Source organism: Amphiprion ocellaris, chromosome 5, assembly GCF_022539595.1.
Source record: "Amphiprion ocellaris isolate individual 3 ecotype Okinawa chromosome 5, ASM2253959v1, whole genome shotgun sequence".
Classification (NCBI taxonomy): domain Eukaryota; kingdom Metazoa; phylum Chordata; class Actinopteri; family Pomacentridae; genus Amphiprion; species Amphiprion ocellaris.
In genome coordinates this window covers 34,904,147-34,921,406 of record NC_072770.1, presented here as the reverse complement: position 1 = coordinate 34,921,406, position 17,260 = coordinate 34,904,147, and the positions used below count along the sequence as shown (strand labels likewise).

The 17,260-nt window shown below is 38.3% G+C and overlaps 1 protein-coding gene across 1 annotated transcript; it reads right to left on the bottom strand.

The window, feature by feature from the left end:
* Window positions 1-1,387: 1,387 nt before the first annotated feature.
* On the bottom strand, window positions 1,388-8,367 carry miip (migration and invasion inhibitory protein). Its single transcript, XM_023298126.3, has 9 exons — window positions 8,021-8,367; window positions 6,753-6,913; window positions 5,613-5,718; window positions 5,421-5,532; window positions 5,243-5,322; window positions 5,029-5,155; window positions 3,259-3,355; window positions 2,936-3,055; window positions 1,388-1,666 (listed from the first exon to the last, which is right to left on the bottom strand). The coding sequence occupies exons 1-9, from the start codon at window positions 8,229-8,231 to the stop codon at window positions 1,532-1,534; spliced, it is 1,149 nt and encodes a 382-aa protein (XP_023153894.2). The 5' UTR covers window positions 8,232-8,367; the 3' UTR covers window positions 1,388-1,531.
* Between the last annotated feature and the right edge of the window lie 8,893 nt (window positions 8,368-17,260).

Genomic DNA, 17,260 nt, shown 5'->3' with positions numbered 1-17,260 from the left:
TATATATATATATATATATATATATATAGTTGGCTGGTTTACACATGTTTGTGCACTGATTTTGTTTTCTGTACTGGTGAGTAATTTCTAAAGGCACAGCCTGGCAGACTTGAAACTAATTTGAGTCACAAATGAACATGCTGCCTTTGCTTATTTTTTGATGCAGTTATTATATCGTTTGGTAATGCAGTGCAGATGCTTCATGTAAAAAAAAAACGTGTCTATGCCATTGTTAACATGATGATTGCAGCGATCTGTTATCAGTCAGTTTCAGATCCTGTTTATTTCCATGGCAACCAATGGCTGCAGAATGTCGGCTAAACACATTTTCATGCAGAGCAGCACAGCAAGGCTTTGAAAAATGGTTGGTAATCATAAACTAAATACCATTTATCTTGTATGTTTCTCAGAAATACTAATTTATGAAAATTGCAGCAGCTGATCTGATCATGAGCCTTCAGTGCTGGATTGCTGTTTTTCCCAAGAAAGGCTTTTAAATGAAAACTGGCAGATCATAAAAGAAGATATTCAGCATTAAGATGTGCAAAATATGACATGTGGTGCAGGAGCATTATTTTTTAACTGGTGGTACTAAAAATCAATGCAGTATCACAAAGCCGCATCTCACAATGAGATTCGTCCTCATGTCCCAACATCCAGCCTTAGGATGACTATCAGCAGTCTGCCAGATAACAGCTGACGCCTTGCTTTGAGCCAAACGTTTGTGATACAGATCTTCAAAGTGTTGCTGCTTCATCACAACAGGACACCATGAGCTAAAAATTCATCAGCATTTTCCTTCTGAACTCTCAATAAAAAAAAATATGAATACAACTTATATTTCCTTTACCTCATTTCTGTGGAATTTAATGACCACTGATATATATATATATACACACACACACACACACACATATATATTCAGTGTACACAATGTATTCAAATACGTGGGCCTGCATGACACACACTGGAAAAACTACACTGTCAAAGGTGGGACTGCAGCAGTATGTGACATTAAATATAGGTGGCTGTGGTTTCCTGTGAATGGCAGTTCGTATACAGTGCACCATCCTCTGCCCTTGCTTCGACAGTGTTCTCGGTGTCACAGCAAAGTAGAGACAGAGGAAGTTAAAAACAGAAGTATGAGAGACTCCGAGAGCAAAACAGTTGGAAAGGGAAACAAACTGCTGCGTGAGACACACAGATGATTCAAAATTACTTCCTCAATTTTGTAATTTACAAAGCAAAAACATTTTTAGATGTAGATGTTGACTGTGTTCCCCTTCTACTGTGGCGTAACACCAATCTCATACTTTCCATCCACAAATGTGCTGACAGTCACTTGTTGAGTCTGGAGTGTAAAATGGAACTCCTGGACACTTTATGGTTGTGTGAATTATTCAAACTTTATTAAATCATTATTTTTTTATACACATTAACACATATACAACATAAACTGCAGATTTTCATTCTATACCTTCTGGTGTCTAATGGGACTACAGCGATCATTTAAAAATAGACTGATGGTTTGTCAGCACCCGGGCTGGGATGTGCTTCTCGGTTTTCTTTTTGGCGAGAAGTGTTGAAAGTTGTGACGAGCCAAACGAGAGACATCTGAGATCTGGTCAAGGTTACGGTTACCAGATACTTTCAGCGCAGACAGATCCTGAAAAATATCAAAACCACTATTTCATTAGTGTCATGTATCGTATATGTTAAGAGTTAGAAAGTAACAGACATTTGAATTTGACATCAAAACATGACAATTAGACAAAAGTAAAGACTCAATGTACACTGATCAGCCACATTAAAACTTCCTGCCTAACACTGTGTAGGTCGCTCTTGTGTTGCCAAAGTAGTGTCAAAATGTCCTGTAGTGTTGGCACTGGGACATTTGCTGCAGATCCAGCGGGTCACTCGGTGGGGCCTGCATGAGTTGGGCTTGTTCTGTGGTCTTGTTGCTGCCACGGAGGACTGCTTGGTCTGCAACAATGTTTCTGGTGGGTGGTGTGCCTCAAATTAACATCCACACTCCACAGCACCCAAAGGTTTCCCAGCAAACTGTGCATTGCGATGAGAAATGTTTTAATGCTGTGGCTGACTGCTGTCTACATGAACACATTCCCTCACTGAGCATGGTATTAACAACAGCTGCTTACTCATGCGATTATCAAATCAGCCAGTGCATAATGTATATAGGCACGGAGCTTCAGTTACTGTTCACATCAAGCATCAAAATAGTGGTAAATGTGTCTATGCATGGGTACACATAAATATTAGACCACCCTTTCATCAAAAACAGTAGTTATGCAATGAAGTACTAATTCCTGTGTGCAACATGTGACTAAAACAGACAGAAAGGAAAACATGGAACGCCTGAAAGCACTGTTTTTGGCAGTACAATGCCATAGTTATTGATCTAAGAATTTTAGTGATTTTGGTTATTATCAAGAAAACCATGGAAAATGTCAAGATATCAGCTCTTAAATTAAACTCTTATGAGCCATTTTTGTTGTTATCATTATATTTCTCCAAACAAATGTACCTTTAGTTGTAGCAGGCATTAAAATGAAACAAAATAAACTATGAAACAAGGGTGGTCTAATATTTGTTTCCATGACTGTATATCATATCTATAATAATGTGCACACACAGACACAGTATACAGAGCACCACATATATACAGTGTTAAAGGCCCTATATTGTGCCTCTTTTTAACCAATAAATCAAAGTCTCACCAGGAGCTGTCAATCAGCTCCTGGTTGGAGCTGGTTGATGATTGGTTAGTAAATCTAGGAGGGTATCTAGTTGTGTGGGGCTTGAGGAATGGCAGAAGTGAACGTCTTCATATTTTAACAGCTTTTATTTTACAACCACAAAACACAATAAAAATGGCTTTTCACCATATGGGACCTATAAGTGTGCAGTGTCTCACCTCCAGTTCTTGATTCAGTAACCCAGTAGAGTTCTTTATATTAAGGCTGCTCCGCAGATCGAGACTGCTTGGTGGTGGCAGAGTGCTCTGACCTGTGTTTGACCAGCCTGAGAGACAGTGCTAAACAAGGACAAAGAGATCTATAAAATTTTAAAAGCCTGTGGTACATTTGCATACTATTAAATTAAATATAGAGATGCTCACATAATGTGTAGTGATCAAAGATGGAAAATGGAATGAGTCATCAGCTGTAACCTCTTAGCCGTTTAGAGGCTGGCAGGTCAGCTGTGTCAAATGCTCATTTGAATTAATTTGGAACTCACCGATGGTAGCCCCAAGCTATCAGAAGGGTCGAAGCTGCATCGCCGGTGAGCTTTGTACTTGTAAGGTGGCAAGAGGTTGGTGCGAGGAATGCTGACCCTTAGAAGAAGAAGAGTGAGAAGATGAGTAAGAAATGTGAAGAAACCTGGTGTGAGGTGATGGAAATTTGTGCTGTACTGTTCAAAGAAATGCCTTTTTTTTTTTTTTTTTTAAATCTCTGGTTATCTATCTGAGTGTTTGCATCAATCTGATCGATTTTATCCATATCACCCACTCCTGCTTTCTATTGATCTTAAAGATGTAAACCACCTTTTACAGAGGAAATTCTTAATCCTTTGATGCACAAAGTGACCCATATTCAATGGAAAATGGGTATCGCTTGACCAATGTTGTGCATCAAAGGGTTAATAGACCGTCATGCATCAACATAGATCATCATATAGCTTAATTTTACACCAAGTAGCCCATTTGACATGTGAGTCTGAGCGGTGCACAGTGTTACTAGAGCTGATAACATATGAATTAATATCAAACAGGGTAAACCATTATTTAATGCAGAGGTGTCAAACTCATTTTAGTTCAGGTGCCACATTCAGCCCAATTTGATCTCAGCTGGGCTGGACCAGTAAAATCAGAGCATAATAACCTATAAATAAACACAACTCCAAATTTTTCCTTTGATTTAGTGCAAAAAAGTACATTCTGAAAATGCTCACATTCAATGAATTATCTTTTACAAAACATTATGAACAAACTGAAATTTCTTAAGAAAAGTAAGTTCAATTTCAACATTCAGCCTCAGTTTATCATTTACACATTACAACTTACAGATCACAGAGTGTCTACAAAGGAACAAAACATTTAGTCACAGGTGTCTGGAACCGAATGATATATTATTTAACTTTATGATCAAAACAACAAAAGTCAGACAAAAAAACAAAAAAAACAAGACAAAATATTACAAAAATAAGACACAAAATGACAAAAACGACAAAAAATGAGATGAACGACATGAGACGAAACAAAAGCGACAAAACATTTAGCAAAAAATGGACAAAAGACAAAAACGAGACAAAAAAAATTACACAAATGACACAAGACCAAAAATGACAAAAGCAAGAAACAAAACAAAAAAGTAGACTAACAACACAAAATGACAAAAATAAGACAAAAAAAAAACAAGCGAGACAAAAGGAAACAAAACGACAAAAACATGAGACAAGCGACAAAAGACAAAAAACAACAAAAACAACACAAAATGTTACAAAAATGAGACACAAAATGACAAACCACCAATGAACAATCTATTATTTTACTTTACGATCAAAACAACTTGTCATGGTCTATAAATCATTTATAGTCTTACTAATTTACAATCTGCAGTTAATGTCCTCTCTGTCATTTTTACACTTTGAGGGCTGGATTGGACCCTCTGGAGGGCCGGTTTTGGCCCTTTTGTTTGACACCCCTGATTTAATGCATTAAGCTATACTATTATTACAGTTATTAGAAACTTAACTTGTTTAAATGGGAACCCCAGGGGATTCACCACATTTAAGCTAGAAACAGGACAGGTTTTTGAGTGAAAAAACATGTAGCGACAGGCCTAGTGCTGAGCTGTACTCAGGAGACCTGCTGCCTCCTGCATTCATACCAGAGTCACATAGTGTGTCAAATTGAAACTGATCAAGACTGTTTTTTGGCTTGTGCCAGTAAGGCGCGCTGTTGTTCGAGTGGTTTCCAAATTCAGAAAAAGTGCTCGTCATCAGTACCTGATTAGAGCTGGTTCAGCAGCTGTGTGAGGGTGGGAGGATTTGTGCTTTTTACAAACAGGACAGCACTCCTGAGAGTGAATCGGGACGGGGAACAGTCGGCTGTTAATCCTGTAAGAGAACGTACCTGGACAAAAGTTGAGAAAGCACAGACAAGTGTTAGTTCAGCTGATAATTAAAGGAGGGTCCTGTTCTAATAAATGATCCATCTTACATTGATGACTGTCTACATTAACCTCGGGGTTGGCCTTGTGTGTTAATAGTGGTGAGACTGGAGGGTTCTCCTCAGAAAATCTATGAGGAGAGTCAATTAATAGTCATTTAATGAAGCCGTCATCAATCACAGGTAAATTTGACACACATTATCGTTCACTACAGTGAGAGGCACCCACTCTGCTGGTCCACTGTAGACACATTCTTCTCTATTCAGCGATCGAAACATGTGCAGATCATTGAAGAACTCGTCAGAGCGATCAACCAAAGAGTCCTCAGCATCCAGGACTCCTTACAGGGTACAAAACAAAGATCAACTGTTAATGGGTCATTTGATGATTACATGTGAGAGGATGACCAATAAGGTGTACCTGCTATCCAGTCATATCCAAGTAAGGGCTGCAAACTGTGCCTGTCTGAGGCAGGAATGTCTTCATGTTCATCAGATTGAAATATAACTCGATTCTGCGCCTCCGTCTGGAAAAACAAACAAATGGTGCAATGTGTTACTAATCTGGTTCTGATATTCCAGTTCTGTCATTGTTAGAAACTATCCACCTTTTCTGCGGTGAATGAACACAAAACACATTAGGTAAAGTGGGATGTAGCAATCTTTTTTCTTCAGACCAGTATAATCTCAAGTTTTAGTGAAGAAATGTTGCACTTGTTGGTCCAAAGTTTAGAGCCGACTCTTTTGCCTCCGAAGACTCCGATCATTCGACATCTGCAGTAAGATGCTGCAGTTGTTTTATCAATCTGTGGTGGCAAGGGTTCTGTTTTATGCTGCAGTCTGCTGGGGAGGCAGTATGAAAAACAAGGATGCAAGGCATCTGAACAAATTGGTTAAAAAAGCTGGCTCTGTGGTCAGAATCAAACTGAACTCATTGGAGGATGAGGTGGAGGGACGTGCACTGAGCAAGATGGAGGAAATTCTGAGAAGCATGGATCATCCCCTTCATATCTCCCTCAATGAGCAACGAAACATCGGTGGTGGACAGTTCCTATCCCTGCGCTCCCTGCCCTCTTTCTTACCATCAGCAATTTGACTATTTAATTCTAAAGTAAACAGATGAGACCCCAGACAATTGAATTTCCCTTCAGGGATAAATAAAGTTATTGTATTGTATTGTTTAATACTCACTGAACGATTTCCATCCTACTTCCTTTCTGGTTGGAAAAGTTTTGAGTCATTTTCCAAAATACAAGAGTTTACAAGATAGCAACGATAAATACTGGAAATAAGCAGCAACTGTTTGGCTTAAAAAAAAAAATAGAATTATGTTAAAAATCATTCTGAGATAGGCGGTGAACATTTTATGCTTTTTTTAGGATGTAAAAAGATGACTGAGCCATGGAGACCACTTTGCAGATAGATCCTGTGGGTTTCCAGTGACATGGGGATGAGCGCCAGAATACTTTTTAGCTTATTTACTCTGTAAGACACAGTAAGTGAGATTTAGGGTGTAAGCTTAATGTTGTGATTCACTAGATGGGGACTTGGTGCTGAATACCTCCATGTCATGTAATTTGTTGTGAAGTTGAGGATGTCTTTGGCTGGCGGCTCTAAAGAGGTCTGAGGATGTTGTACGTTCAGCAGTTCCTCCTCTGTGTTTTGATGTCAAAGACGGTGTGGAAATAGTCTGGCGGATGTCCGTTTGTGTCTCACAAATATCTGATGAAGACAAAGAGGAAAAGACAGTTAAAACAGTGACTGTTTAATTTATATTTGCAATTTTTACTTCAATTACAGTCAATATAAAGTGACACTGGCCTCACAAGGCTACGTAAAAAACAAAAAAACGTAATGTGCATTATGAAAAGAAGGTTATGGCTCAAATATGTCATTACAAATAATTATTTTTTAAATGTTCTTATATTTTACTTTTAATCACATATCAGTACCCGTCTATACTTTGCAGAAAGATAATAACCTAAACATGCACTTACTAGTTTCTTGAAATGAAATAATTAAGTGGACCTTCAGTTAACTGTATATAAAGTACCTTACAAATCGTAACCCTCCTGTTGTCCTCATTTACGGGCACGAAAAAATATTGTTTCCTTAGCTGAAAAAAAATCCCAAAATTCAGCAAAAAATCTCCCAAATTTGGCAAGAAAATTCTTGTAAATATTTTCAAAAAATGAGTAAAAATTTTCCAAAAAATCTTTAAAATATCTAAAGTGATTGCGTATATATCAATAAAACTTATATTTTAAGAACATTCACAAAAAAATCAACCAAAATCCAGCAAATTCACTGTATTTTGATTAATTTTTTTGTGATGTTCTTGACAAACATTTTCAACTTATTTTTTTTCCACCAAAAAATGTGCAAAAATTTCCCAAAAATGTTGAAAATGTGGACATCAGAAGTTTCACTGCGAAAATATTTTTTCCCCACATTTTCAAACTTTAAAACGGGTCAATTTTGACCCGCGGGATAACACGAGGGTTAAGTACCTTAATTTACTCCACCAGAGCAATTCCCTGCATGTTTTGCAAAATGAAAAATTCCCCTAAGTGTGTGTGGGAGCTGGGGACCTGGGTATGCATTTTTTTTTTTTTTTTTTTTTTTTTTTACGAAACTATGACAAAAAATATAACCAAATTTTACGGTTAATTTGAATTAGTGTCTGGTTTAGTATAACTTTAACAAAATATTACAGGGAAAAAAGATGCAAATGAGGACATTCTGAGCGTCGTTCTAGCAGCTAACTTAGCTAATATCTACAGGCTTCTTTCGGGTAATTGATCTCAAGTTAGCACACAGTTTATTCACCTGCAAATCTCACGGAGGGTGTGGACAGAGCTGCACGGGCAGGACGTCTGTCTCCACCGGTCAGAGTCACCATTTCTCCCTCGTCCTCTCTCTCCCTCTTGCGGCTCTCGCTGCGGCCGCCCTGCAGCTCCAGCTTGTCTCTCTGCTGCCTCAGCTGGGCCAGTAAATGTTTGTTACGCTCTCTCAAAACGTCCAGTCGATCTACGGACATTTTAAAATACAAACTAAACGAGTTAAAGTCACTTTTATCAAACTGAGAACGAAACAAACCCAGGAAGTTTGAGGTCCTTCGGTGTTTTTAAACAACAGCCTTCCGCAGCTCCATAACAACGCGTTGACAACAGTGATGTGATTGGCTGTTAACAGGTTACCCACAATGCCTCGTAGCGGGCTGAGGTTTTTCTTAAAGTGACAGTAGCCCCTTTATTCAAGTTGCAGGACAGGAAGCTAAACAAAAGAGGGCGTTGTGTACCTACTCTGATTGTAACCTGAATATCAAAGTGTGTGGTATATATGTGCTATAAACTGTACAGTGAATAATACTTATGGTGCAAGTTCAGAGAGCATGATGATTTTACTGCAGTGGTCCTAAAGGAACTATATACTTACACCAAAACACCAGGACATTTTCTATTTTTCTCATTGATCGATTTTTTTAACAGCGTCCCTGTGGAGTAATTTCCATACTGGTGCGACAGTAGCCATGCATTTTATCTCAATGTTTGTCAGAGCTGAACAGGGAAGCAACCATAGCGACTCAGATGGAGTAGGATACAGCATCTCAGATTATTTTCGAATCTATGGTGAAAAAACTTGGGAAGCATTCAGGAAAAGTTTTTAATGCTCCAGATGTAAAAGAAACTTGATATTCACAGGCAGGATTGCAGACTAAATAAACAAGCAAATCGTCAAAAGTTCCACATTGCAGGTTTAAGTCTGTAGGTGGTTATGTACTGCAGGAACCTGGGGCAGGTACAATGTAGCAGAAATGGTTACAGGAACTGCCCCCTTATTGGCAGTGTCAGTATTTCTGTTTCCATTGCAGTGTTTATCTTACAACTTTAACCGGGACTTCAACTCTGAGTGCATAAAAAAGAGAGACAAACTGTAGTTACCTGACTTAACTCTAGTTGATGAGAGAACAGAACAACACAAGGTTTGTTTTGTAGGCCTTTACAGCAAATGTTTTGTTGCTGATGAATATATTAAAGAAGAAGACTGTTACTGGACAAGGATTTTATTAAGAAGGCAGTCGGCCTCTTAAAGTTTAATCTGTCAGCATAAAGATCCGAACAGCACTTTTTCCAGTGCTGTTCAGAAGTACCTCCTCCAGAGCAGATGTTTTTGTTGTCCCCCTAAAGAAACCCTAAAAGAGATTCTACAGGGGTGGTTCCTGTGGTGGGACCCACAGATCTGGCTTGCTCTAACACGGCCCACTACTTCCTGCTGTGGAAAATGGCTACATGTTGCCTAATACCCCCGCTGTTGTTCAAAACCCACAAAATCTACTCATAGTTAAAATCTGTTGCACCGAATGAGATGCACTTTTACTCATGAACATAGAAAGTGTGGTTTATTTTGAGTCAATCCCACGTCAAACCTCCAAACTACTGGACCTGCAGTGAAAACTGAACATTACTGAGAGTTTGCAGGACAAAATAAATACAGAAGTGTTGAACAGACTGAATGTTGGAGAGAAACAGCTGGAAGAGCTTAAGACAGAAAACACAGTTCATAGTGATTCATAGTGACCCAAAATAAACAAAACAACAAAAAAAAAACAAATCTGCAGTTTAAAATAATCCCCAGCATATGCACCAATTGGTCCTGTTTGAATAATTTGACAAAAATTGCAGTGTCTAGCTTTCTTTTTTTGTTTGTTTAATGAAACAGTATATTTGTGACTCATTTTTAGAGCTTTACAACTTCTATAATAACAAATGCAGAGGTGAGTGACAATGGCAGAAATATTGTGATCAGATCCAGATATTGGTTTTGGTCATTTATTTCCATTTATTGAGAATAACAAAAGTAAAAATGAAAAACAACAACTAGAAATACAACATTGCCATCCTTGCCATCCTCTAAAACTGTAATTAAAGTCCTGCATTCAAAAAACATTATAAGCTACACATCCTACGACATGTCGCTGTTGATATTTTTTGTAATATTATCAGGTTTGATACTGATATATCAAACATAAAAGTATCCAACAATAGTACATAAAATAGTACAAGCCTATTTTGTACTTGTACTGTAGCACTTAAAAAATACTCAATTGTTTTCCATTGGTGGTTAATAAAGAGAAGTAAGATAAATAATGTAAAATATGAAATATATCTCTGTGTAGAAACTATCAGGTGGGACTCATTCATAAAACCCCTCACAAAGTGTGTGTCAGAGAATAGAGCAAAACCTGAGACCAACTAAATCTAACTAATAAATGAAGCAATATTGTCAAATACTAAACTAACAGGGTAGCAGGGATGAAACTCCTTAGAAAGCCATACTAGTTGTAAGGAAGGCCAGAGTTCAGAGGAAATTCCTCCATGGACCACGGCATGTTTCAGATAAAACCTGGAGGAAGTCTGAGGTTTCTACTAAACAAGGCTTACACTAACAGCCTTTATTCAATGATATAATATTTCAAGCTCATGATTTTTATGATCCATGTAGCTCATAAAATCATACTTACTCACAGATGTAATGAGTGAGTAGACAGACTGAATATTAACTGTGCAGCTCAGCGAGAGACTGATGCAACTGTGCCTTTACATTCTTAGAAAAAATCCACTTCAGTCTGACATCCTTCATGTCAGGAGGACACAAGTCATTCAGAACTAGAACATCACACAACACTGTCCGAGACATTTTAATGTAGCACAACGCTACTACTAACTGCTGCCTCTGTGACAAACGCAGTTAAATTAACATCTCTCTGAAAACTTTTAAAATACGAGGCCATGAAAGCATAATAAAAGTACAGTAAGTGGCTCAGCATAGAGTTAAGTTGATACTAAATGAATGTTTATGTATGGTGTCTAATATTTCCATCCAGCATAGATGTAGGTTTGTGTTTTTGGACATAAATGCGTGTCGACATGGATTCCCTGGTGTTTTTGGCCACCTGGTGGCAATGTAACATGTTGCAATACTATTATGGAAAATGTGTTGGCAAGCAGTTGCTTACAAATTTAGCAGATGTTTGTATCAGTGCTTCAGTGATTCTGGTGCATTTAAGTCCAACATTTACTTTACAAGCTGCTACATTTTTCTGTGAGTCTGCCTTGATGCTGGAAAGGTAGCTACTCTTGATTTATCAATTTTTGCTGGATTTCAAACCAAAACACTGAAGTTGTTGGCCATAAAACAGAAAAAAATGAGTTAAATGAATGTAAGATTATCTGTACAGGCGAGAGTTCAATAATCCTCTGCAGATGCATCTCTGCTGAGTGACTAGTCATTTGATTCATTGTTAAATCATATGTTTGTACAGCTTTATAAAACAACTAGAGTTAGATTTGAGCAGAAGCCTAAAGAGTTTACATTATATATACTGAAATCTTGCAATCAATGTGAAGTCAGGCCAAGTAAAAGATACAGCTTAAAGACTGTATATAGCAACACATTCTGCTCATTACTGACATCCACATACAAAGATTGCTAACATTTATTGTTTATTCCCAGCATTAGTTCATTGCCTGACAAACCAACAGGTATCACAACAGTTTTGCTTCAAGTAACAATATGGTAAGTTTCTTAAGTTTGAGGTTTTGTTAGCTTTTCATCTTTTTAAATTGTGAAACACTTCAAAACCTGAACATTTCTATGTATACATCTCCAAATGCTTGTTGACATTGAGATCTGTGCATCAAGGATTTGCTTCTGTTTTTTGGTATGCTTTAATGAATGTGTGCATTTCCAATCTGCAGTCCTCTGTGCATACAGTATGCTGCTTTTTCTACAAAGATGACAGAACAAAAAACAAGAAAACTCTCTTACTGACTTCCTTTGTTACATATATAATATGTTGACGGGTTCATTTTCTTGTTACTGTTTAAAGGACAACCTGTGCGAGTAAAAGGGTCCACAGTAGTATGTATTCATCTTCTGCCGGGTGGCTTGATGACATTAGTTTATTTACATTAAACCTGTCCATCCATGGCGGCGCTAATGACAGCGTTGCAGGTGTTGCAGGGTCACAGCTATAATCATATGCCTGATCCCCCATGGAGTGAATGGTGTGGAACTGCGTGGGTGAGCTGCTGTTCCGTATTCCAGTCACAGCTCGTTTGCACTGAGAGCTGTCCAGGCCAGTCCAGTGTGATTAGCTGACCACAGTAGTGTGGAGCTGCACCCCATTATCATTAAACGGTGCCAGTCATGAAGTCATATACTCCTCTCTGTCTCTCTAATTACACCCCCACTGTTGGGCTCCAAGCAATTACTGGCCGCCGCCTGAGCGCTTCATCGTTCATTAGGCACACGTAACGGACACATCAACAACAAAAACAAAAAGAAAAAGTGGAATTACTTGCAGTTCTGCTAAACAACAAGCAAATCACCTTTGAGAAATCATTTTCAGCTTATTCTTTGCGCAAAAACCAATGGTGTGTTCAGGAGAAAGGCTGCACAAATGTGTTAATAGGCCCACAAAGAAATCTTTTTGGTGGAACGTACCATATGCCTTTGTTTTCTGGCCTGTGCAGTGTTGAGTTCTGTCTGATGAAGGTCTTACATTGTGTATTCATATGGCTAATGGCAGAAAATGTATTACTTTTGCCTGTATCCAAGGAGCTCTCCAGCTGACTTTTGGAAACAGTATGCAGCCTGAAGTCTTTATAATTTAATTTCTAATCTAATTGTAAATAATAAAACTAGTTATAATTCTACGGCATTATCAGCTCATAAAATGTTAGTCATGTAAAAAAAATTTCAGTTAAATTTTATTACAACAAACCACAATCGTGTATTGTCATCCATCTAGATCATGGTAATCCTAAATACTTAAGCAGAAGCCAGCTGAACTTCTGTTTGGTTTTTCACCAAGAGGCTGAGAACTAAGGAAGGCTCTTGGATAAGAGGTGAAACACCTTCAAGAACCAAAAAGACGTCAAGTTGCCCTCTGCTGAGACACTTAGGATTACCATAATCATCTGCAGCCATAAGGAGAGCGAAAGACTGTGATTTAAACGGTATGCTTCATTTTATTCGACTGACAGAAGAAAAATCCTTGTGACAAAATAACTATAGTCATGAAATAACTGTCACAAATTGAAATAAAAAGTTAAGTATGATGTTGCATTGTAGAAATTGTGCTCAATGTGAAAGGTGACCACTAATGTAACAATGTGGAGAAGTGCAGCGAATGCAGAGCCGTTCACACAGGCGCAGGACATCGCAGACCTAGCGGATTCTGATTATCTGTTGAGATGACAGGAGGAACATATCTTTGAAGGTAAATTAATTGCTGAAGAACAGACACCAGGAGCTCCAGTGTCTAACTGGCTTGTGTTTCAGGAGGAACACTGACTAAAAGGACATCTGAATTTAGACTACTGGGACAGACATCTGTTAACAGGGATGGAAATTGTGGTCGACAGCATACATCCGATGATGCTCATGCATTTGTGCGGCATCTAGGGAAAAACAGAGGAACAGCTCTTCCCCAGGTGACTGAGTGTGTGAGCGCAGGATGTGATTAAACTGTCAGCAAGAACAGTGCGTCATAGAGAGAGGTATTATTGTAGGGTTGTAGTGCATACACCCCTCATTACAAAGATGAATGCACATTTGAGGGTTCAGTGGTGCAAAAACCACAAAGATGTGGAAGAAAGCAATATCGTCAAATAAGCCAAACAGGCTGAGCCAGTGTATGTGTGGCTTAAATGAAGAGAATACATACAGACCTGAAGCCTTGACCCCTATAGTGAGGTAATCCAGTGACTGTGATGCGATGTTGAGGGGCATTTTGCTGACATGAGGCTTGATCCATTTGTCCCCTCAGAGGGAGGGAACACTGTAAATCAAATTAGTGATGTTCTGGATGATCATATGCATCCTTTGGTGAATGATCCTGATGGAAGTGGTCTCCTCCAGGAATGACAACGTTCCCATTCATAAAGCACAGCGGGTCACTGAATGGTTTGATGAGTATGGCAATTATGTGAATCATGTGCTATGACTCACTTCAAGACGTATGGGAGATTTTGAACCAAAGTATTAATTCAGATTCTGTTTTATTCTTATAATGCCAAGTCACAACATAACTCATCTCAGTGCACTCTACATAGTCTGGTGAATGGGATATACAGCCATTGGCTGTTTAAGCTGTCAAGCAAAAAATACCTAAGTTAATCTAAATATACGTATTTATTTCTTGTGTTTGTAACTATTTATCAACATCTTTAATGAACTTTTATTTTAATGTTTTAACAATATATTTTTTTTTCAAGCATGAATATTTATAGTTTTATTCCCATTTTTAACACTGGGTTACATAAACTAACCCGTTGCTAAGCAACATAATATGAAATTACAGATGAGATTTTCATCCAGTTCTCCCACATGGTCATATGATCAATTGTGTTGTTAATTCTCAATATTTATGTCAGTCATGGATGTTTACACAATTGGCTTAAATTTCAACATTCGTAACTGTTTTGATTGACATTTGATTTCCAAAAATGTTAAGGAATGTGTTTTTTCTATAAATGCTGTTTGCTTTAATTTCACAAAAGGATGCTATGGTACACAGAACTGACACAAAATTATGAAAAAAATTGTCTGAATAATAAAGTAACAGTGTAATTAATGGATTTGTATCAATACCTAAAATATCAATAACTGTTTTCCAAAGCCAATTATCATCCATTGAACCATGTTTCTACATCCAGAGTTTTTGATTTAAGAATGAAAATGATTCACATACAGCTCAGCTACCATCAGGTCCAAGTCAAGAACAAAGAGAATGACAAACTAAGACAAAGCAGTAAAATTGTATTTAGTTGAGCTGTTGGTTTGATCTACGTCAAGTCAGGATCCTTCAGAGTAAATATAGCCAAAGGACAGCTCTCAGAGTTTCATTGTCCATACATCACACAAGTTTGACATGACTTTGAAAAGTATGCCTGTCAAAACTTAATTTCTGCACTTGTCTTGAATTAAACAACTGTCCAGAGAGACCAGAGTTTGTGGTTATACAAACCGCACTGTGTGAGGCCTCTGAAAAGAAAATGTGATATTACCTCATGGTCAGCTGCTTGCAGCTATCTCTGCTTTTTTATCTGATCTGAAAAGTCTCTCTTCACTCCCCTGTTGCAGAGTGGCCACCGTCACAGTGGGGATATGAGAAGGCAAAGAAAAATAACCTGGAGCCAAGGTACACATCCAGCCTGTGTGTTTTGTGTGCGGTATGTGTACACGTGCAGGTTTTTGTTCTTTCAAACACGAGCCATTTGTCCTTTTCAAGAGCAGCACCTCTTCCAGCAAGCTTTTTATATTTTCCTGGAAACACACAAATAAGGCTGAGATTGTGACAAAGCACGAGAAGATATAATTTCGGTGAGGCAAAGAGCTGATGGAGAGAGAGAGCAGGGGGTCTGACAGGAAGGGTGACCAACAGGATTGGTGAGGGAAGTGGTTTTTGCTGATAAAGGAAGGGAAAGGGTCGATTGTCCCTACTGCTCTAGCGATAGTGCTGGATGCCATTAAGATAAGGAGGATTAGACCTGCCACAATGCTGTCCTAGCTGCTACAACCTGAGAGACAGGTGGACAGCAAAAGACCCCAACCGGGGGGTTTGTGTGCTTCACCTTTCAGTGACCAAAAAAGCTGATTCAGTCATGACAACGTGAGGATTTAGTTTGATATTATAATAATTAAAAGCAATATAAGCATTTGTCAAATTGAACAATATGGAAAACCACAACTTGAAATGTTTTATTATCATACATACATCAATCGTAGTTGTCCACTGCTCTTGTAGTGTCACTTTTAGTTCTAACAGAAAGCTACAGTGGTGGAAAAAAGTTTTTGGACAGTCCATGCATTAAGAATCACCCTTAGGTCTTCAAGTGCAAATGCAAATTCTTATAGTACAGTCACAACCAAAATACTAAACAAATCCTAAAAAGCCATTAAAAAATAAAATTGATTGGTTCCATAAAAATACATAAGAAATTTTGAGTATTGGGTCATTTTGGTACCAGTGATCCACTCATGAAGGTTGTGCTTCTTACTAAAAGACACAATTTTTGTTGCTGTGCTTCGTGTCTATATAAAGCCAACACATTGGAAAGTTCTTCAGAGAAAAAAATGGCTAAAACAAGGAACCTAATGCAGGAAACATGCCTGAAGATACAGATTATCAGTCAGGAAGGGAACAGGTGTTGCCACTTAGCCAGGAAGTGCAGATGCAGTCCAGGTGAAGCATTATCTCCAGCATGTACAGTACCTACTGTCAAGCATGGTGGAGGCAGTATCATGGTTTGGGGATGCATGAGTGCTGCTGGTGTTGGTCATCTCACTGTCTGTGATGGCACGTTGAACTCTACCAAGTATTGTGCCGTCCAGTAAACCCACATCCTCCCTTCTGTACGTGCACTGCTCTGTCAAGGTCAAAACTGAATGTTTCAAACAGATAATGCCCCTTGAACACATCCAGGTCCAGTAGAACTTGGCTGCAGGAGCACAGTATCCAGGTTTTAGAGTGGCCAGCTCAATCCCCAGACATGAGCCCCATTGAAAATCTGTGGTGGATTATCAAAAGGTCTGTTTCAAAGCATAAACCAAAGAGTTAATGGGACCAGATTACCCCTCAACAGTGTGAAAGGCTCGTGGGGAACATGCCAGCCAGGATTAGAGCTCTACTGCGTGCTAACGGCAGGATCACTAAATATTTATTTGATGATGCCATGGTGTATTTTTTGTTCAGTTTTGAACACATTTACTGTTATTTGTTGACTCTGATACTGACAATGTTGAGAACTGACATGCTGAAACTATCAAGAGTTTGGTTTTGTTAGTTTTTTCTTGTAAATGATTTAAAAAAATCATTTGTATTGGTTTGTGTCTGTCTGATGCAGTCACACCTCTTGAAACATAAAAAAAGATTTTTCCACAAATATTTCTTGATAATATTTGAGATTGTGTAAAATTTTAAGGCTCCTGGTGTCTGTTGAATCCATCGAAAAGTATGTAGCAAAATGCATTCAGTATTAATGTTTAAATAAAAAGTCA